The 22,795-nt window shown below is 38.0% G+C and overlaps 1 protein-coding gene across 1 annotated transcript in view; it reads right to left on the bottom strand.

The window, feature by feature from the left end:
- The window catches only part of KCNH5 (potassium voltage-gated channel subfamily H member 5), a 356,634-nt gene that overhangs the window by 53,829 nt on the left and 280,010 nt on the right, over positions 1 to 22,795 (bottom strand). The window contains exon 9 of the mRNA XM_004698639.2: positions 11,829 to 12,081. Within this exon, the coding sequence (XP_004698696.1) occupies positions 11,829 to 12,081 (253 nt within the window). The remainder of the gene's footprint in view (positions 1 to 11,828; positions 12,082 to 22,795) is intronic.

The following is a 22,795-nucleotide window of genomic DNA, read 5'->3' as shown; positions in this document are numbered from 1 at the left end:
AGAAGCAACAAATCCCACAGAGAAGAAGCACACCAGCCTGTGTAATCACGAGGTGTCGATGGGATGGGGTGTCAGGCATCAAAGACCCAGAACAAAAAATCATGTCAATGATCATGTCCATGTGAATGAGGGTGTGTGTGCAGTGGAGAGCCAGAGCCCATCTGTGGGCAATTGGACATCCTCTTACAGAAGGGTCACAGGGAAGAGACAGGCCCTTCTATTCATGCAGTTTCCCAAGAGCCCCTGGCTTCTGAAGTGCCATCCCTACATTCCTCGTGATACTACTGTGAGACAGGAAGTTTTCATGTGAAAAAGACCGGAGGGATATATTCAGTGGAAAAATACTTCTCAGAGGTACCCTGCCAAAAACCTATTCTTTCTGCATTGTGCCACAGACATGAGCAAAAACCTGCTCACGCCATGTAGATTAAAGTCAGAACTGATGGGAGCTAAAAAAAAAAAAAAGAATGATAGATGTAGTACTTCAAGCCAGCCAAACAGGACAGAAAAGGTAATATATAATAAGTGGGACAAGAAGAGGAAAACATTCTTTGATTATATGAGAAACGTCTCAAAACATTGGTCCTATTTCTTTAGAGAACCCTGACTAAGACAATTGATAAGTACATCATAATAGATAAAACATAACCAGAGGGTAAATATAATTTCCCCTACCAATGTAGACAAATTTCAATTTTGAAGGTATTTATACTTACCTAATTTATTAAAAAATCTTACATGTCTACCACAAAAATTTTAATTTATAATTTTAAGATTTAAGTATTTAATATTGCCTAACAATTTACAACAAACTATCTTGAAACTTCGGGAAATATGGTTGTCTTTTAAACAACTTAATTACTTTCCTAGGAATACGTGTTAAATTCTACCTTTAAAGCATGCCATGCACATTTATGATGAGTAATCTGTAGCTCTCCCAGGTCGGTGGAGATAGTAGGTTAGACAAGACTAGCCAAGAGTGATGGCATCATTTGCACCCTTTCAAGGCTGGAAACTCCTGTTCATCTTCCCAACTAAAGAACATCTGATGCTGGTTTTTAGGTCACCTCCCACTGGGCCCAAGTAGTCTCAGCTATAAACATTTTAGAGCTTGAGAGAACTAACCTTCCCCCAAGCCCTAAAATTAGTAGGAAAGTTCACACTCAAACCAAAAGTTGTTGTTTGGTCTATTTATATTTTCTCAGTTCTTTGCATCAAGTCTTATGAAGTAGTTCACTGTCAGACAACAGGAAACAAGATCATAGAACAGAAGTAAAATTTAAAAGATTAATATAGTAGGAGGCAGGAAAATGTCAAGGAAAAAATAAGAGAGTTACAACAGAGTTAAAGGGCTACATAGGCCATGGTATGCCTGGGAATTATGGTTCTCTTTACATGAATAATATAAATGCCTAATAATGAGCATAGTTGTTCCACAGGGACAATAGTTAGCTAATACGTCCAATAGACCTCTAAAGATATAGCATTTGGAATTTACTTAGGTAACTTTCCTGTGAGTGTATATGGGGGCGTAATGATGGCTCTGTTTGATGATTGTTTTACAGTATGGTCCATAATAAATACGTGCACTTTTACTTATTAATCAGTCTTGCATTATTCCAGTTGGCTCATAAGCTTTATTATTATACAATGCATAACATACTAGATAAAAAACATGAACTTTTAAATTAAATGCTTTCAGATGAACTTTGAAAATGTAGAGCAATTGTACAAAATGATATTTTCAGGGGAAGAACAGAAAGAATAGCAAAATGACTATAACATTGAGAAATGGTAAAGATATATTAGAATTGAATCTTTGAAAACATTTAGAAACTATGTCTGCAATCTACAGGGAATGATGTCTAAATTCATTTCGCTGAAAAGTTGTACTGGACACAAACATGAAAACATTTTTAAAGAAGGAAAAATAACTCTCGTCTACTAATGAACTCACTGATGCACGCTGTTGCTAGTTGTCAAGAATGGATTCTGAGTCATGGTGACCTCACGCAGCACAGAACAACTGCCCCACAGAGTTTTTAAGACTCTGTCGCTTTGGAAGCAGATTGGCAGTACTGTAATCTAAGGCCTCTGGGAGGATTCAAACCACCAAATTTTGGTTAGCAGTTGAGCACTTAACCATTTACACCACCAAGGTGCCTTTCTTTGATTTAGCTAATAGATTTTTATGTACACACAGAAAGAATGAGCTGTAGCGTTCCTATCAGGTAAACATTTTCAAAAGTGTATTATTCTAATACCAGTAATGGGCAATGGTAATAAACAGTTATTTATTTTATAACAAAAGAATTCTTTTTGTTGAAAAACAATTCTGGGGCAACGAATGTACAAGTATGCTTTACACAACTGATGTATGCATGGATTGTGATAAGAGTTGCATGAGCCCTAATAAAATGATTAAAAAATAATAAATAATAAATAAATAAATAAAATTTAAAAATAGAAGCAAAATAATTCTGTGTTCAACAAATACCTCCTAAATGTATAATATGAATGCATACAACAAGTGCCAGAGGCTAGACAAAGCACACAGAGCAACGACAAAAACAACCCAAAAAACCATGTTTGATTTGGAGGGCATTTCATGGTTGCTAAAGAGCTCTGGTGGCACTATCTGGCAAGCACTGGATTGCTAAGCACAAGGTTGGTGGTTCAAATTCACCAGCCATTTGGGAGAAATATGAGGCTGTCTGCTCCCATAAAGATTCACAGCCTTAGAAACCCTATGAGTCTCTATGAATTGGAATTGACTCAATAGCAATGGGTTTGATTGGTTTGGTGAGAACTAAGTGAAGAAGAAAGGCATCCCATTCATCAAAAGACACATGACACGATCTATTCTGAAGTACAAAATTGTCAGTGATATGATGTTATCCATATACCTCTAAGGAACACCAGTTATTATGACCATTTTTCAAATTTATGTATATACCATGAATACCAAAAGTGTAAACAATTAAGATTTTATCAACTTCTTCAGGCTGAAATCAATGAAACATGCAAACAAGAGGCATTAAAAATACTGGTGATTAAAATGCAAACATTGGAAACAAAGATCAGAAGCTGGAAAATATGACCTCAGTGTTAGAAACACCACCAGAGGTCATAGGACAGAAATTTATAAGACCAATGATGTATTCACTGCACACAGCTTTGTCAAGAACATAATCAGAAACTACTACATATTTACTTTGATGGATGAAATGTACAAGAATCTAAGCAAATACATTTTTGAAAGAAAAGATACCAAAGCTCAATATTATCTGTCAGAAAATCAGCCAGGGCCTAACAGACCACCAACTGTTCATATGAAAATTCAAGTTAAGCTAAAGAACATGAAAGCAAATCCATGCGAGAGAAAATGAACTTGAGCATAGTTTGGCTGAATGCAGAGACAATCTCCTGAATCAATTTGATGCACAGAACACTAATACCTAAAGACCACTGACATCAAAGACATCAGGTCCAAATAAGCCAAGAAGGTATTAAAAAGGCAAGTAAGGGATGTATGTCAAAAGGATCTCTGAGGCTTTATCTTGAACATAGAATAGCTAAAGCAAAATATAGACACAATGAAGTACAAGAGTTGAACAGGTTTCAAAGGGAAGCTCCAGAACACAAAATAAAGCATAAAATAAAATGTGCAAAGAGCTAGGGTTAGAAAATCAAAAGAACACAAGATACAATTCAAGCCTTGAGTAGCACGACTGAAGGATTCTATGGACAAAATTTCAGATGGCACATCAAGAGAAATGGTGGGAAAATGAAAGGAATAGAGTCACTCTGCCAAAAAGAATTGGGCAATATCCGATCTTTTCAGGAGGTAATATATGATCAAGAAAGAAATCCAAGCTGCACTGAAGACCTTGGAAAAAGCAAGGGTCTAGGAAATGAGAGAAAACAATTGAGATCTTTCAGCAAATGGATACAGCATTGAAATCATTCACTTGTTTAAGCCAAGAAGTTTGGCAGATGGGTACTGGTCAACCAAAGGGAAATACTCCATAACTGTTCCCATCTCAAATTAAGATGATTCTACAGAAGTTATCAAACAATATTATCAGCATCATATGCAAGAAAAATTTTCTGAAGGTGATTACAATATAGTTACAGCAGTACTCCGACAAGAAATTTACTAGAAACCGAAATTCAGAAGGGAATGTAGAATGAGGGATATTATTGTTGATGTTAGATGAAACTTGGCTATAAGCAAAGGATACCAGAAAGACAGTTACTTTTATTTTATTGCCTATATAAATGAATTCAAGTCTGTGGATCATCATGAATTACAGGTAACATTACAAAGAATAGAAATTTAAGAACACGTGTGCTCATGTAGAACCTGTACATAGTCCAAGAGGCAGTTGTTAAACAGAACAAAAGGGGCACTGCCTTATTTCATTATCAGGAAAGGATGTTCCAAGGATGTACCCTTTCACGATACTTACTCAATCTGTATGCTGAACAAATAATCTTAGAAATACATAAAGGAGAATGTGGTCTCAGGATTAGAGGAAGGCTCATTAACAACCTATGATATCACAACTTTGCTTGCTGGAAGCCAAGATGACTTAAAGCCCTTGTTGCTGGAGGCCAAGACTCCAGCTTTCAGGATGGATTATACCTCAATTTTTAATATACGTATATATTTTTAAATGTGACTCTCGAATATCTTGTTAAATGGAAAAAAAGATTGAAGTGGTCAAGAATTTCATCTTTCTTTGGATGCATAATAGGTGCTATTAAAGAAGCAGTCAAGAAATCAAAACACCTGTTTTGGATAAATCTGTTGCAAAAGATTTCTTCTTCTTTTTAAATCATTTTACTGGGAGCCCTTGCAGGTATGATAACGTTCCCCAGTTCAATCACATCAGGGAGTAGTGTACAATTGCTACCATAATCAGTTTCAAAACATTTTCTTTCTTCTTAAACTCCTTGACATCAGTTTCCCCTCATCCCCTCTCTCCCCCACCTTACCCCCCAAGAACCCTTTTAAAATTTCCCCTTCCCTATCATTTTTTTGCCACATCTTACACGATACAGTAAGTCCATTCCTATATCAATTCTGTGTTCAATCCCATTGGGTGGGGTTATACGGTCATCAGTGCTATCAGTGCCCCATTACTCCCCTTCCCCGCACCCTCAAAGAACCATTACTTCTATAGTTTAACCCTTCAGAAACAGTAACAGAAGCAAAAGACCTCTTTCAAGCATTAAAAAGCAAAGGTATCACTTCTGAGATCTCAGGTGAACCTGACCCAAGCAATGTTATTTTTAATGGCCCCATCTGCATGTAAAAGCTGGGCATTAAATAAAAGAGATTGAAGAAGAACTGATACCTTTGAGTTATGGTTTTGATAAAGGATACTGAATGTGCCATGGACTGCAGGGAGAACAAGTAAATGTATGTTGGACGAAGTGCAATCCAGAATGTTTCTTAGAGGCAAGGGTGGCAAGACTTGTTCTATGCATACTGTAGATAGACCAGCTTATCAGATGGACATCGTGCTTGGTAAAGTAGGAAGTCAGTGAAGAAGAGGAAGACCCTCGTAAAGATGGAATGACAAGTGAAGCATCAATGGGCTTCAATAGAGGAACAGTTCTGAGGCCGGTCCTGGATTAAGCTGTGCATTCCTTCTCTTGTGCATGGGGTGGCTGCATCTCAGAACCTGTGCAATGGCATCTCACAGCAACAACGATTCATGTATGTGGGGCTTCCAAACATTCAGGCAAACATTCTGTTATTTTTAAATTGATTTTCATGAACATTTTGAATTCCCCTCATATTACCAGAGACCTATAGGCCAAGGAATTCTGAAAGTGTATAATTTGACCTATATATAAATGATGTTATAATCTCTGCTTACAGAGTTTTAAACAAGACGGACATACAATTAAAAATAAACGAATAAAAAGAAAATATTGATTTACCATTTATACAAATATCTGAATTAACTGCTAAATTCATCATCATAATATGTAAAGCAAATAGACATGTTTCAGAGATTAGTATCTGAAAACATAGAAATATGGACAAAAAAGAAAATAATTTTCTAGAGTATGGGAAAAGCCCTTTTAGAGGTTACAGTATGAAGCACTTGACTTCTAATAGCAAGTATATATGAAGAAATCTTAACCATAGCATAAAAGTCATATTTTTACAGATTTTCAAAATAGGAATATATTCATATATATTCTAGATGTGATTCTTTTTGAAATTAAAAAACATATTTTGAATGTTTAATATCATAACCTATCAGCTATCTCAATGTGAAAATGTTTATAATGCAGTTTTTTTAATTGTTTTATTGGGGTCTCATAGAACTCTTATCACAATCAATACATACATCAATTGTGTAAAGCATATTTGTACATTCATTGCCCTCATCATTCTCAAAACATTTGCTCTCCACTTAAGCCCCTGGCATCAGTTCCTCATTTCCCCCCTCCTTCCCCACTTCCCACTCCCTCATGAACCCTTGATAATTTATAAATTATTATTTTGTCATATCTTACACTGTCCGCCGTCTCCCTTCATCCACTTTCCTGCTGTCCATCCCCCAGGGAGGAGGTTATACGTAGAGCCTTGTAATCAGTTCCCTCTTCACCCCACCCTCCCTCTACCCTCCCGGTATCGCCACTCTCACCACTGGTCCTGAAGGGATCATCTTCCCTGGATTCCCTGTGTTTTCAGTTCCTATCTGTACCAGTGTACATCGTCTGGTCTAGCCAGATTTGTAAGGTAGAATTGGGATCATGATAGTGGAGGGGGGGTGATGAGGAGGAAGCATTTAGGAACTAGAGGAAAGTTGTATGTTTCATCATTGCTACATTGCACCCTGACTGACTCATCTCCTCCCTAAGACCCCTCCGTAAGGGGATGTCCAATTGCCTACAGATGGGCTTTGGGTCTCCACTCCGCACTCCCCCTCATTCACAATAATTTCACATTTTGTTCTGATGATGCCTGATACCTGATCCCTTCGACACCTCATGATCACACAGGCTAGTGTGCTTCTTCCATGTGGGCTTTGTTGTTTCTGAGCTAGATGGCTGCTTGTTTACCTTCGAGCCTTTAAGACCCCAGATGCTATATCTTTTGATAGCTGGGCTCAATCAGCTTTCTTCACCACATTTGCTTATGCACCCACCTGTCTTCAGCAATTGTGTCAGGAAGGTGAGCATCATGGAATGCCAGTTTAATGGAACAAAGTATTCTTGCATTGAGGGAGTACTTGGGTGGAGGCCCAATGTCCAACTTAATATTAAACCGATAAATATATGCACATAGATCTATTTCCACATCCTCATATATAAATATATTTACATATGTACATGCCTTTACTCAAAAATAACAGATTTTGAATTTTTAATATCATAACTTATCAGCTATCTCTGTTCATGTGAAAATGTTTACAATGCAGACTTTCAATAAATTGTTCTAACCCAAAGGAAATTTGAACCGAAGTACAAAAAATTATAATTTTACATTATTAGGTTCATTTGATTGCTTTCCCAAATCCTATAACAATGTAATATCCATCAGACAGTGTAAGATATGACAAAATAATAATAACATGAATTATCAAGGATTCATCAGGGAGGGAAGGGGAAAAATGAGCTGATGTCAAGGACTTAATTGGAGAGTAAATGTTTGGAGAATGATGAAAGCAATGAATGTACAAATATGCTTTACACAATTGGTGTATGTATTGATTGTGATAAGTTGTATGAGCCCCTAATAAAATGATTAAAAAAATAAGATGGAAGGAAAAAAATTTAATAGCCTTCCTCCACATCCCAAATACATAAGTATAATTCACTTGGGGATTTTAAGTAAAATCTAAATGATTTAGGTAGACATGATCCTAGATTAATAACTCCTACACTATGATTCTACATCCAATAAACCCATAAAGAAATGACAAAATGTGAACGCAGCAAAACAGCGAAGACTCTGTCTCAGGTGCCCAAGCTATTGTTAGTGGAGAGAGACCATGTTATAGTCACTGAAGGGTACAATATACTTGTCAAGGCATTTTTAAGTAAGTTGGCTATTTCAGCCATTTCAATACATCTGCTCACATTAAGTAATTATAGGGTAGGAACTTAAAAGAATAAATTAAAGAATAGAAAATATTATGCATGCCCCATGAACTTAATTTGGAATTCTTTGTGTTGCATAGACAGCGTGAAGGTCAAAACAGGTGGAGGTGTAAGAACTGAACGAACTTCAAAGAGGAAGAAGCCATGAACGGCAATTATATTCCTACGCCCTCTTCAGGAAAACAATCGTGAAGCCATCTTTCAATGTTAAAAATAAGAGAGTGTTTGTTGTCTACATTTTTTCTGTCCATTAATTAGTTATGCTTCAAAACGTATTCATTAAATTCCCCAGCAATTTTGACAGTCAAAGAATTGTGCACCTACCACGAGCCTTTTAAAAGGCAAAGATCCAAAGGAATGAAACTGCACCTATTTTTGGATCCCGAGGTTTTAATTAATTTCAAATTGACCTCCCTCCTCTATCTCTCATCTGGTAAATGAATCAGTGTAAGAGATAGCAAGCCCTACTTTATTTCTCCTATCAGATCAACTTGGATAAGTCCCCATTTTCCTGAAGTGTAAGGACTAGAGGGATGCCTTCCTATCTGACCGTTACTAGATTCGAGGCAAAAAGCATAGGGAAGAAGGGCATATTTCAGTGCCAAGACCCACAATTCACAATGAAGCTATAACAGTTATGAAAATCTCACCACCAAACTTAATAAAGCACAAACTATGCAAAACATCCATAAAACGCATTGATAAGAAAATGCTTTACTACGCCACTCTCAGTACAAGACAAAGTAGAAATAAATAACCAACTTATTCAACAAAGTAGAATTTGAGGAACACCTCACATTTGACGTTTTAGTTTCTTTCCTTTAAATTTATAATGTTTTCAAAAATGCATTACAAAAAAGAAGAAGAAGAAAACGGAAGGAGAAGAAAGCAACGTTAGGTCTGATGCTGTCACGCAGCATCTTGCTCCCTCTGTCCTGGCGGCGCTGTGGGTGAGCACTTGCCTGCGAAGCACACGGTCAGCTCTTCAAATCCAACTGCCCTGTGGCTTTCTGCTTCTTTAAAGATTAGCAGCTTAGATGGATGGCTCAGAATCTACTCAGTGGCAGTCGGTTTGGGGCTTTTCTTAAAAGAAGGAACCTGGTGGCTCTGTTGGAAAAGCATTGGACTGTTAACCACAAGGTCTGTGGTTCAAGTCCATCAGAAGCTCTATGGTGGAACAATGAGCATTTGCTCCCATAAAGACAGATAACTCTAGAAATCATGTACAGGGTGGCTGTGCATCAGAATCACCTCCGTGAAGTGAGTTGGGTTTGTTTCCTAAAATATTTTTGAGGCATTTTAGGTTTTAAAAACCCCTAATTTGTGTGTCTTTTAATTAAACTAATCTTTGAGATGCCATGCAAACAGGGAAATAACGGACACCAGAGAAATGCCATATCGTTTGGTGAACTGCACAGAAGGGTTACAAAGCCTTTCGGTTCTAGGACTTCTGATGAGGGCAAACAAAAAAGCACACATTCATAGGAACAAAATGTGACAGATATATGATGAAACTGGTCCGATGCCCAGGAGGCCCTGTGCTCATTCTGACTGTGCCGTTGCACAAACCAGCTACCAATGCGAAGAAACTGCATTTTGTCTGTCTCCTGGAGCACATCATTACAGCTTAGCAGACTCAGCCCAGAGGCAATGAACTCGGGGCTTTCTCCAACCTTCTTTTAGAAAAGGAGTGACCAAGGGGACGTCGTGATGAAGAAAGGGGACAAAGCAAATGATGAGTTTCCGGCTGAGGGGATTTACCAGGATGACACCCACTTTCTATCCTCCCACCCACCACTGACAAGAACATACAGGAAAAGAAAATCCACCCCTCTGGGCTTGTGTCTCAGATCCTTCTTTAAGCAAACATGTATAAAGAGCATTTTATCCCAAAGGAGTGTTCTCGTGCAATGTACACTTTTTATAACGGATTGTATATAACCCCTTCATACCGTAGTACATAAAGGCGACAAGCAATAAGAAGCTATAAAGCATATCCAGAGTGCTGACTTTAAAGAGCTGTGTCCTATGTGTGCACTGCAATATTATTGTAAATAATATTATTTAATAGTATTTCTAAATAGCTAAACAAAGTATCACAAATCGTCATTTAGACACGGACAACCCTGAATTCGTTTTGATAATGCTTACTTTCTTCCCACGCAGGGTCATTTCTTCTCAATTCTATCTTTCTCAAATAGTTGGAAATTGAAATCAGGCTTTCCTGTTCATGCTGGATTTTGCTCTTTTTAAAATAAATCAATCAGTCTTTTACTTATGAGAATAAGTGGCACTTAAGTTATGGTAGGTTCACTTAGCTAAAAACCCAAGTCTAAAAAGTGAGTTCATTTTTCATGAGACATAAGCCATGGGATCAAAAGGGAGAGTTCTAACAAAGGTTACTAGAGTTAAAAACGAGTGAAGCTTCTCCTCTGACCTCATTCTCATTACTGATTCATTTTACATCTGTGTGTAGCTTCACGAACCTACTGCAGATATGAGGTAAAAGAACAGAAAATCCTCTAAAACAGTGGTTCTCAACCTTCCTAATGGCGTGACCCTTTGATAGTTTCTCATGTTGTGGTGACCCCCAACCATAAAATTATTTTTGTTGCTACTTCATAACTGTCATTCTGCTACTGTTATGAATCAGGAGACCCCTGTGAAAGGGTCGTTCGACCCCCAGTTGAGAACCGCTGATCTAAAAGATCCTCTTAGATATTTTTTAAATCAAGATTTACATCTTATACTATCCCCAAAATACGTGAAATTGTGCATCTGTCCTTTATCTGCCGTGTCCGCACCTTCTCGTTACAACTGTTCACAGATACACAATATATCTCAACTGGGGGCTGAATTTCTTATCAGCTAAGTAATACAGACCATCAATTCCAAACTTATTTGGCCTCCTGGCCCCTTTTCAAAAAAGAAAATTTACTTTCCATGCCCCTTGGCCATTAAAAACTTTCTCACTAGGCCCATAATCCAGGATAAAGTGTAGATATTTGGTTTTGCACCTTCCCTAGATTATTCCAGGACCCCCAGGGAGTATCACCCACTTTGGAAGCAACGATGTAGAAGGATAGAACCAGCTGTAAATCATAAAGTTAATTTCCTTGCAATGTGATCTCTCCAATGTAATACATAAGACTCATTGCCCTCCTCGTTTTGAGTGTACTACTTAGGGCCACTGTGATGGGGCTGTGAAAAGGAGAGTAAGATGACCAAAACGCAAGCTCTCACTCATTTCCTAACTATTTGGACAACTCAATATGCTCCTCTGGATTTCACTTGCTAATCTCTAGGGGGAAAGGTTAAACTAAACCGGTCTGCCATCCCTGTCAGACTACCACTCCATACCAGTGGTCTGGAAGTCGTTCCCCAAGCCCTGTTCACACTTATCAACAGAGGAGTGCCAGGCACCTTAGCCCTAGTCTAAAAGATGTACTCTACAGTTTCCAAACATCAACAACAACAAACATTTTCATCCAACTCTCATGCCCCATATTAGGCTGTGCCTAATATGAGTGTTCTTTGCTGAGCCCGCATTCCTATTTTTCACTAAGATTCATCATCTCATTAGTAACCCCATTTTTTAAGGTCACCAGTCAAAAGAAATCTCTCTTCAGAAACCCGAGAGGCAAAAATCTGTAAAACGGTTACACGCTTTGCTGCGACAGGAGGCAAGGTCACAGTACCTAAAATAGCCACCACCTCATCATCCTGGATGACTTCCAAGGATCCGGACACCACAAAGCAGAGGGCGTCCACACTTTCTCCGGCGTGGTATATGAGGTCCCCGGGAGCACAGTGGATGGTTTGGAACTCTACCGCCAAGGCGCGCAGACACCCATCGCTGGCCAATCGAAAAGCAGGATGTTCATTAAAAACCTTCCGGTTGAGATGCACACAGATATCGGCTCTCATGTCCTTGGGACAGATAGACAGGACCTAAAGGAAGCGAGAGATGAAAGAGTGAGAAGGAAAGAGAAAGGGACCATTTCCGAAAGAGCCAGCCAACCAATTGGTCTTTCCAGTGACTGTGCCTGCTGCAGTCTAGATAGCCAGTAACCCAGTCAGTAGGCCAGGACGGTGAATGGCACTAACAGTCTGGGAGCAGGGCTGACGAGCATATGGTCCATACGGCACTGGGTGGAAAGCACCTTTAGCACGATGTGGATCTACTGTACTACAGAAGAAGCAGAGTCTTGCAGTGATCAGGAGAAGATTTCCAAACCAAGTTGATATGAAGTCATCTAAGCACCAACTAAAATGGGGCATCAACCTTCATTTTATTCAGCCGACATTTCAGACATTTTCATCACTAAATCCAGTTCCGTTTTCGGGACATCACTGTACCTTGGAGATGGATTAATTTAGAAATGGGTATCAGAAAACAGAAACCATGAAGGGACTCTGTTAACTTGAGTTGCAGGCACTACCTGGTAAGATTCTACCCTCCACGTGTTTTCTTCATTCTGAAAGATCTACTAATACAAATGAATTCATGTCCAAGGAGCAAAGGCGGTCTTCAGCAGCTTCCTGTAAGACCTAGCTCACCAGAACAGTCAGAAGGATGGAGCCATCCTTACATTGCAGCTCTGCTTGTTCTGGTCTTTGACACCTCACAACAGCTCTGAGGGTCTAAGCATCCTTGAGAAGAGAGAAAAATAGCAGAAATAGGTTTCGAAGCCTACAGGAAGAGGACATTTATTGCCTGTAGCTTTTGGACATATGAAGCAGAGAGGAAATAAAACTGGATAAGGTAATCACGCTTAAGCACTGGCCATTGAGCAGAATGATTATAGAAATGGGTACCTCCCGCTTCCAAGACCTCTGCACAGACTCACTTAGAATGCTCCTCCAGATTTTTTGGTAAACTGTTTCTTATAATCAGGAACCCTGGTGGCACAGGGGGTTACACATTCAGTTGTTAACCACAAGGCCCGCAATTCAAAACCACCAACAGGTCCTCGGGAGAAAGACGAAGCTTTCTACTCTACAGCTGTACAGCTCAGCAAGCCCCAGAGGCAGTTCTCCCCTGTCTTCCAGGGTTGCTATCAGGATTGACTCGATGGCAGTGAGTTTGGTTTGGGTGAATTTATTCCTCATAATCAGAAATGCTTTCCGTTCAAAAGATTTCCAGCCCTCAAGATGACGTCTGTTAGTTTTTCTCTCATTAAGTTACACTTTACACTGTTTTAATATAAAATCGTTTTCCCCTGTATTAATTACATGTGAGACTTAAAAAAAAAATCACCTACGGCTTAAAGCAGCCGCTGAGTATTCCTTGTCTTTGGGACCCATTTCTGATGAGAATCTGGTTGCTTCCCCAGGGAGGAGAGGAGCCCATCCTACACGTGAAGGCCATTAATTAAAGTACCCTTACATATCATTCCCATTTACCTTTTTCTAAAGTCTTAGCTGTGTGTCTAGTTCATGGCCACCTCATGTACAACGGAGTGAAAATGCACCATCCCCACAATTCCTGCTGTTGAGCCCATGGCGGAAGCCACTGGGTCAGTCTCTCTGATGGAGGGCCTTCCTCTTTTGCAGTCACCATTCGAACACTGCACATATGATTTCAAATCATGTCATCGTTTCCGTGGCTTTGCCTTTCAAACTCACATAGGCATTCTGAAAAGAACTGCCGAAGATTCCTAAGAGTAACTGGGACTTTATGTTCCCTTCAGTTATGTTCCAAAACCACGCGATGCTTCCTTCAGTGTATTCAATGACTTCTGACTAGCTTGGTAATTTAACAGATCCTTGCTGAACTCTCAGAAGCAAAGGGCTGCTAACTGCAAGGTCAGCAGTTCCAAGCCACCAGCCGTTCAGAGGAACAGATGTAAGTTATAGTCTCAGAGACCCACAAGGGAAGTTCTACTCTGAGTTTTACTGAGTTCTGACAGAGCAGTGGGCGGCACCTGGGCTGCTACCAACAAGGCCCGCAGGTTGAATCTATCGGTGCCTCTGCTGGAGAAAAAGATGCGATGTCCCAGCAGAAGGGCAGTTGTCCTCAGCCCTGTAGGAGCACTATGAGTCAGGATGGGGTGCACGGCAGAGTCTTTGTTTAATTGAGCTCCTAGGATGGGTCATGCCACTGTGTGAATCCCTGGAAGTGAAGTGGTAAATAAGGTAGTGTCTTTGCCTTGAAGGAGCTCCACATTCAGGAAGGGTTGTAGGTGAGTGAAGATAGCTGTCATACCAGGAGAAAACACTCTCATAGGGGCATGGCTAGTGAGAGATGAAAACTAGTCCTGTCAATGGGAGGGGAGTAATTTCTTACGATATTGTATGTAGAATAGTAACTACCACAACACCTCAAACCCATCAGCCATTATGACAATAGCACAGAACAGGTCATTTTTTCCATCCTGTTAAACACGAGGGCACTCAATGACAAGTGACAGTAACAAACCTCCATTGGTAAAATGGGATCATAGTAGGGCTTATTTCATAAGGTTATGTAGGAATTCAATGAGAGAGTAGCACTATATCCTAGGTTAGCTTGACAAATAGCAAAGGCTTAAGAAATTATATTTTTATTATCCGTATTGAATATGAGTATCCCCACAGAATTTATTGTTGGTTTAGCACTCTATGAAAGTAATTTACTTTTTCTACTTTCTACTCTTCTTGTATTTTATGTGTTTGATAATGTTCCAGACAGTATGAAAAAAAATTCAGATATAGCCTGAAGATATTTTAAGCATTTAGCTAAGGTTAATATTTGTTCCAAGGTGAAACTGAAATTATTTCTATGAAAATATAACAAGTTAAAACATACACAAGCATAAACCAAATGGTTTAATTTTAAAAAATGATCATTCTATACCTATCCATTTATCTTACAGAACATTTTAAACTTTTAGATCCATTTTAGTAACATATAATTTCCTTTTAATGCTTGCCTTCGGGAATCATGCTGCAAAGGAAATCTACTAGTACTGTTCTCTGCATAGTGCTATTGCCAAAAGAGAATGCTTCCTACACTTCTTTGGACATTTTCCCATTTATATGCCAGTTCACATGACATGAACTCATTTCTTGTTTTGATTGATGGTATATAACCACTGCCCACGTAATAAAAAGTGACTGGTTAAAAATAGATGTTAAAATAAACTAAAGTCAAGTCCAGTGGTAAGCTCTTTCACTACTCCTAGAGAGAGTATGCGTGGTAAAATGGTAAGCCTGTGATAGAAATATAGCTTAATTGTTATTTCCTATGGACATCAGTAAAGACACTCTTTTTGCTGTTGCTCTTAGATATTGTCAAGTCCAAATTGGGGAGACTCCATGTGTGTAGAATAAAAGTGTGACACTGGGCTTCAAGGCTGTGAGGTTTTGGAAGCAGATGACCAGAGCTGTCTTTTGGCGAGTAGTTGAGCACTTAATTATTCACATCACCTAGGGACTGCTTATAACTATTTTGTTGTTTGATGCCTTTGAATTCATTCTGATCGGAAGGAGCAGGTGTAGAATGACATTCCCTGGTCTAATAGCATCCTCATAATAGTGGGCAGGTTCAAGTCCATTGTTGCAGCCACTGTGTCAATCCATTTCACAGGAGGTCTTCTTTTTTTTTTTGCTGACGCTCTACTTTAACCAACATAAGCCCTCTCTAGAGACTAGTCCCTCCTGGTGACATGCCCAAAGCATGGGAGACAAAGGCTTTCTATCCTCCCTTCTACGGTGTATCTGGTTGTGCTTCTTCCATGACAGGCTTGGTCATTCTTCTGGTAGTTCATAGTATAGTTCATATGCTTTGATAATGCCATATTCAAAGGCATCCATTCTTCGTCTATATCCTGCACACATTATCTAGCTTTCAAGTAAGTATGAGGAGTTCAAATTGCCATAGGTTGGGTGAGCCACACCATCGTCCTCAAGTCATCGGTTTGTGTTTTGACACGTTGAAAAAGTCTTTGCAGCACCCGGGGACTGGGCTGACATAATCAATACATCGTTTGATTTCATGGCTGTTGAATCCACAGGTGTTGATTATGGATTCAAGGACAGTGAAATCCTTAATAATTTTAATTTTTCTTCATTTAACATGATGTTGCTTCTTGGTTCATTTGTGAAGATTATTATTTTCGTTGTGTTGAGATGTAATCCAAAGTGAAGGCTATAATCTCTTCTCTTCAGCAGTGAGTGCTTCCAGTCTCCTCTATGTTGGAGCGGAACTCGTACTGAGGTCTCTGCTCTTTGATCTTCATCCATAACTCTTTCAGATCCTCTCCACTTACACCACATGGCAGTGTGCTAAAGTATCACCCCCCAATCCTGATGCCACATTGCTCTTCATATAGTTTGGTTTCTGGGACTCTCTGCCCAGCACACATATTGAATAATTATCATGAAAAGATACAACCCTGATGCATAATTCTCTTGATTTTGAACATTGGAGCATGTGCTGGTTCTGTTCAAAGATTGTCCCTTGGTTTATGTACAAGTGTTCTATATACACCAAATGAACCACTTTAGAATTCCCATTCTTTGCAATGCTACCCATAATTTGTTACAACCTGTACACTCAAATGCCATTGCATAGTCCATATAGCACAAGCAAGCATCTTGCTGGTATTCTCTGCTTTCAGCTAAGATTCACTCAATATCAGCAATATCATCCCTCATTACGCATACTCTCCAATTTCGGCTTGAGTTACTGGCAGTTCTTTATCAATGTACTTCTGCAACTGTTTTTAAGTTATCGTCAGTGAAATCGTAGTGGCATGTAATGTTAATGCAATTGTTTGAAATTTCCACCTTCTACTGGGTCACCTTTCTTTGGCATGGGCACAACTATGGATATCTTCCAGTTGGTTGAAAAGGTATCTGTCTTCCAAATGTCTTTGCTTAAGGGAGTGTGTACTTCCATCATTGCATCATTTGCTCAATTGAGATTCTGTAAATTCCTAAAGCTTTGTTTTATTTTTTGTCAATGTCTTCAGTGTATTCTGGACTTCTTCCTGACATGCTACAGCTTTAAATGGTTGAACATCAACCGATTCTTTTTAGGATAGTGACTGTGTATTCCTCCCATTTTCTTTTAATGCTTTATGTGTTATTTAATATTTTGTCCATAGAATTCCCAAATATTGCACTTCAAGCCTTGAATTTTTTATTCAATACTTTCTGCTTGAGAAATATTAAATGTGCTCTTTTATTTGTGGGGGTTGTTTCTAAAACCAGGTCTTTTCACATTTCATTGAAATATTTTACTTTGCCTTCTTGAACCGCCCTTAAAATTCTTATGCGTTTCCAAAATCACACTCGCTACCATCAAGCCAATTCTGACCCTCTTAGGAACCGGTAGAGCTGCTTCCATGGGCTTCTGAGGCTGTTAACTAATTATGAGACTAGGTAGCCTAGTTTTGTTTTGGTTTGGTTTTCCCACAGAGCAACGGGTGGCAAAGGAGCTTGTAGCATTCCAGTGTATACCCACTATCTCGCTAGAGCTCTTAGGCAAGACAAATTTAGTTTTTATGTGGTAGAATAGAAGTGTTATTCAAGAAAATCCTCTTACATGGTCCATTGGTCTCTAAATTCAATGAACAGTGTCATGCATGTGAAGTTCGACCTCCAGTGATTAGATTCCTAACAGGTATCTCATAATTACAAGCAAATGAAATTATATTCCACTGGAAAATACTCATATATAAAGTCATGTGTACATGCCCTCATAATTTTTCATTAATCCCTTCTTTATACCAGGGCACTTATAAAGCAGATTCTCAATGGGACAAGTGACATGCTTCTTCTTTGGAAGCATTATGAAAGTACAGGATATAAGGAATAGATTTCAGCATTGTGCAAGCTAACTCCAAAAAATAATGAATTTCTTGGTTTAGAAAAAGAAAACGTTTAGCTTATTTATAGTACCAGTTCCATTAAACCAAAGTTACACATCTTCACAGAAGATATCCCTCTGCCTCCAAACACCTAACTTCCATGGTGTTACTAGTGAACCGTTAGTAGAACTCACATAAGATCATGTTCTCTCTAATTTTTATAAAAATACGTAATGATCTGCTTTCCTTTGGTAAAGTCAAAGCCATGCAGAGACGACAAAGTTCTTCATGCTGGGGATATCTGAAGTCAAAGGGAGGCCACTCTCTGGCTCGCTTCATCAAATCTGTTCCTACGTTCCACGCACACCAGACTTCTCGCCAATCCTGGTACATGTTTCCCTTTTGACTGACACATCGTCTGATTCCGTTTTCTGCATAGTTGCTTCTGACTACCTGCCAAAGCACAGATCACTCCCCCTCTCTGTCATAGATATAATTTATGGTCTGATTTTTTTAAAACAATAGCAACTAAGAATTATTGTAGATTTCAAAGATCTAGAAGGTCATTTAGCCCAGAGATTGCAAACATTTATTTACACAACACTATCTTCTTTTTTTCTTAAATTTCTTTATTGAATCTATCCTGAGGGCTAACATATAAAACAAATACGAGCACAACTCTTCTTGGTCAAAGTGTGGTGGCAAGATACCCTCCCAGGCAGGGAGCAGGCAGTCATTGATTCAGGTCCTATTTATCAAGTGTTGGCTCCGCCTTAGCTGTGCTGTCTGCCCGGTCAGTCTCCCAGATTCATAAGCAAAACCTCTCACTGTACTTGCCTTCCTTAAATTTTCAACAAGGAACACTTTAAAACCATCACCGTGCCCAACCTAATGACCCATTTTGCAGAAAAAATAAATACCCCTCAAGGGTTATTTAACTTGTTCAATACCTTTCAACAAATTATGGGGACACACTTGCATTAGAGAACTCAGTCCTCTTGAGTTTCAGCTATTCTGCATGCCATGCTGTCGAGTTAAACGGGAAAAATGAACGATAACCTATGGCACCTTCTGAGGTTTTCTAGTTCTTGAAGTACTTTGAGGTATTAATGCTTCTATCTGAAAAAGCGAGCCACTATAACCCAACCCCTGGGCCACAAAATAGTCCAGGTTATATTGCAAATTTGGCTCCATTTTAACCACTTTAATTTCACGTGCAATACATGAATTGCATTCTCGAGTGCGTTGTAAAGACACAGAGATCCAATGACAGTCTTTTTTTTAGCCCACTATTATTTGCCCTTGGGAAGCCATCCTACTTGAAAAGTTTCATTGTATGCATTAAAAGGAATTGAGTTAGAGAGGAGTAGAGTGAGCGTTCCTATATATTATTTTCCTTCTACCATCCTTCAGCATCACTTTTTTTCCGTTATGGTATTAATAATATAGGTGATGCAAAAAGTTAAGTGTTGGACTCAGAGCTGGAAGATCAACAATTCCTCCCTACCCAGAGACACCTTGGAGAATCCTCCTGGAAATCTGCATCTCAAAGGTCACAGCCCTGAGAACTTCCTGGAACAGCTCCACTCTGAGCCAGTGAGTCAGAATCCACTGGATAACAAATAACTGCAGGAATATCACGCAAGCATAGGACAAGTAGATCTAAATACAATGTCAACACAGAAACCCAGAGATTAAATCAAGGAAATACTTAACATTGAAAGTCAAAGGAAGGTGCTATCCTGTTTCTAACATATCCTTTGGAGATATTTAAAATGCACATTAATATTCATTATAAAGAATCCGTGAAATAAAAATGGGCAAACAAGAAAATAAAACTACTCACCTATATTTTTATACATGTATATACAATTTTCACAAAACTTATATAGGTAGAGTGGTATCCTCAGCTACTATATTACAACCATTTCCTATATTGTGAAATATTGATTTGAAGACTTGTCCAACATATAGTTATAGCAATTAATTAAACTATTAATTATCATGGGTTATTTTCTCTTTTATAATATCACAGAAACAGAAGTCTAGAGAATTTTAGACTTAATTAACTTCTGCTACTATTTCCTAAGCATGGTGATCAGAGACTGAATAACCAATCTAGAGTCTAATCAATCAGTTATTTTATGCAAAATTGCACATTTTATCAGGCATAATAGATATAGGCTTCAAAATTTCATGGACTCCATTATCTTTTAATTCAACTTAAGATAAAGTTATCTTAAACTTTTCCAGGAACTTTTTGAGCCTGCTTTTATAGTAAGAGTTAATTTATAGTAAAGAATAAGTGAGGACGATCCCCTGGTTTTCTTTCTAAGGACAAAGGAACAAATGAATTAACGACATTTTGGTAGGCATTGAAGGGACCACTCATCTTCCTCAAAATTCCTGCTTCTAGATGGACTTAATAATGCACTTCAAATTAATTGCTTCTCACAAATCCAATATTATTGGAATAAATGAGAAAATTAGTGGAAAGAGTTAGGCAAGCGACTTTTCCACACAAAACATTCTTAAAATCTTTTTGGGAAAGACGGCCAATATACTGTAGAATGAAATTGAATTCTCTATAGGAATTCAATTATTATTCACTTTGTGGGAAGATGAAAAACTTCACCATTATTATTTTTTAATCACATAACTTTGTGGCCCAACAGAAAGTTGTCTGGGTTTTATTCTTTCCTAATTATGTGAGTGTCAAAACACCTAGGTTTGTCAATATCTTCAGGGAATTAATTCACAAAAAAGGTAATTAAATAAAATCAAATTACTTCTGCTATTTAAAAGCAAAAGGTCATGTTCACAACAGGAGTCTGCTCAAACCAGTGAAACATAGTAGGTAAAAATTGATGAGCTTCACAATAAAGATTTCCTGTGAATGAGTTTTCTGTGAATTAAATTTATACACAAAAGTGTAACAAAGGTTTTTGTTTAAAAGCAAGAGTAGAACAATTCGCGTCAGGGTTTTCTTGACCTTGGTTTTACAGTAAAATTACTAGAGAAAACACACAAAAAGCAATTGTTAGCATTTTTATTTTGGTCAGACTACCATTGTTTGGGGTCATTAACTTCCCAAAGTAAGGGATCTGATGAAACTTAGGGTCGACATGTGCTCTGCTCTTAATCTCTTTGATGAGCTCTTCCATGTGCAGATATTTGACTAAATAAGATCATCTTTCCACACATCTGCAAATATTTTCTAAAGTTAGAAATATGTTTTTGGATATATTTGATTAAGAGTGGGAACAATTCATGCAGTTAAACTGCAATACACCAAGGTTTAAGAAATGTATTTGAGACATTGGGCCTAAGTAGAAGTAGAATTACACAATATAAGATAAAACAACTATCAAGTTATTTTGTCAGTCTATGTGTCAGATTACAATGCAACTTTCTGATCTAAAAATGATTTATGTAAGGTAATTAAGAATATAAGTATTGTTCAAATTAAGACTAATAAAAGAATGTGATAAATATTGTACAGCAACTTGACAATTATATTTTTGCTGTGATTAAATATAGTAATGTAAATAACTGTGTAATAAAAAAATCAAATATGTTAAGAAAATAAAACACTTGAAATGGGCACATACGATGTGAATTTTAAGATGGGAGAATTAAACAGTGTCTCTTTCTTGGAGAATCATTGCTTCGCAGTAATTACTTAAAGTATAAACCTATAGCAACCTATGAGGCTATAAGTAATAATGGGAACAGACTGCCTTATTTGTCTGGTTGTTGGGCTTGAACCACTAACATTGTAGCTAGCAGTCCAACACTTCACATACAGCACCACTATGTGTATCTTTTGAAGACTTCTGATGAAAATTACAAACTTTTTTTTTAATTTTCTTATTTCCCTTTTCAATTTGTCTTTGAACTTTCTAGTCAACATTTCTATTTTCTCATAATTTTTGTACTAAATTAATAGCTTGTCTCTGTATGTATATTTAAGAGTTTATTGTACAATTGAGTGTCATGCAAAATTTTGTTAAATAGCAAACTGTCTTTTTCTTTGGATAATCATGTTTTCTTAGGGTTTCAGAGAATCATAGAAAATAATCAATCTGCTCATAAGAGTTCTATAAACTGCCCTTGCCAGGAAGTAATGTCAGAAAATCTTTTTTGAAGACTATGATCATGATAGTAATCAGGATTAGGAAGAAACTGTCTCTTAACACAAAGGTCAGTGAGCAACATTGAAAGAAAATCTCATACTCGCTCCCACAGAGCCAATTCTCATGCACACGGGCTCCATTTAGGATTTCCAAGGCGTAGACAGCCGCCTCCTCTTCTGTGGAGAGGCTAGGTGGTTTGGACTGTTGAGCCTGGATTAGTAACCCAAAGCTTCACCAAAGGGCTATAATCCCATAGCTTAGCCACCATGGAGCCTCCAATGAAGCACATGCTATAAAAATTGATTGGAAACATTTATTTATGTCTCATCTAATCCCAAAAATATTTTGAGATGAAATCATATATACATATATATGAATATAATCAATTATACATAAAATTACAGCTAGAGAGTTGTCTTAAAATCTTTGAAAAAATATATCAAATGGGAGAAAACCTAAATGAAATAAAACAGAATTCTAAGAAATTGATGACATTGAAACATGTTTATCTCAATTCTAACACTCCTATAGGCTGCAAATCAATGCCCATGTGTATCATTGTGTGCATGTCTATCACAGCTATATATAGTAAAATCTGAAACCTTTCAAAGGGTACCAAACTCCTACCCATACTTTTCCAATATGCTGACATAGTCAGAGATGCTATTCTTTTTTTTTTTTTTAATCATTTTATTAGGGGCTCATACAACTCATCACAATCCATACACACAT

The sequence above is a fragment of the Echinops telfairi genome, unplaced genomic scaffold (assembly GCF_000313985.2).
Source record: "Echinops telfairi isolate 266 unplaced genomic scaffold, ASM31398v2 ScPeMD7_18;HRSCAF=68, whole genome shotgun sequence".
Classification (NCBI taxonomy): Eukaryota; Metazoa; Chordata; class Mammalia; order Afrosoricida; family Tenrecidae; genus Echinops; species Echinops telfairi.
The sequence above is the reverse complement of the archived record's forward strand: the minus strand, read 5'-3'. Positions and strand labels throughout refer to the sequence as shown.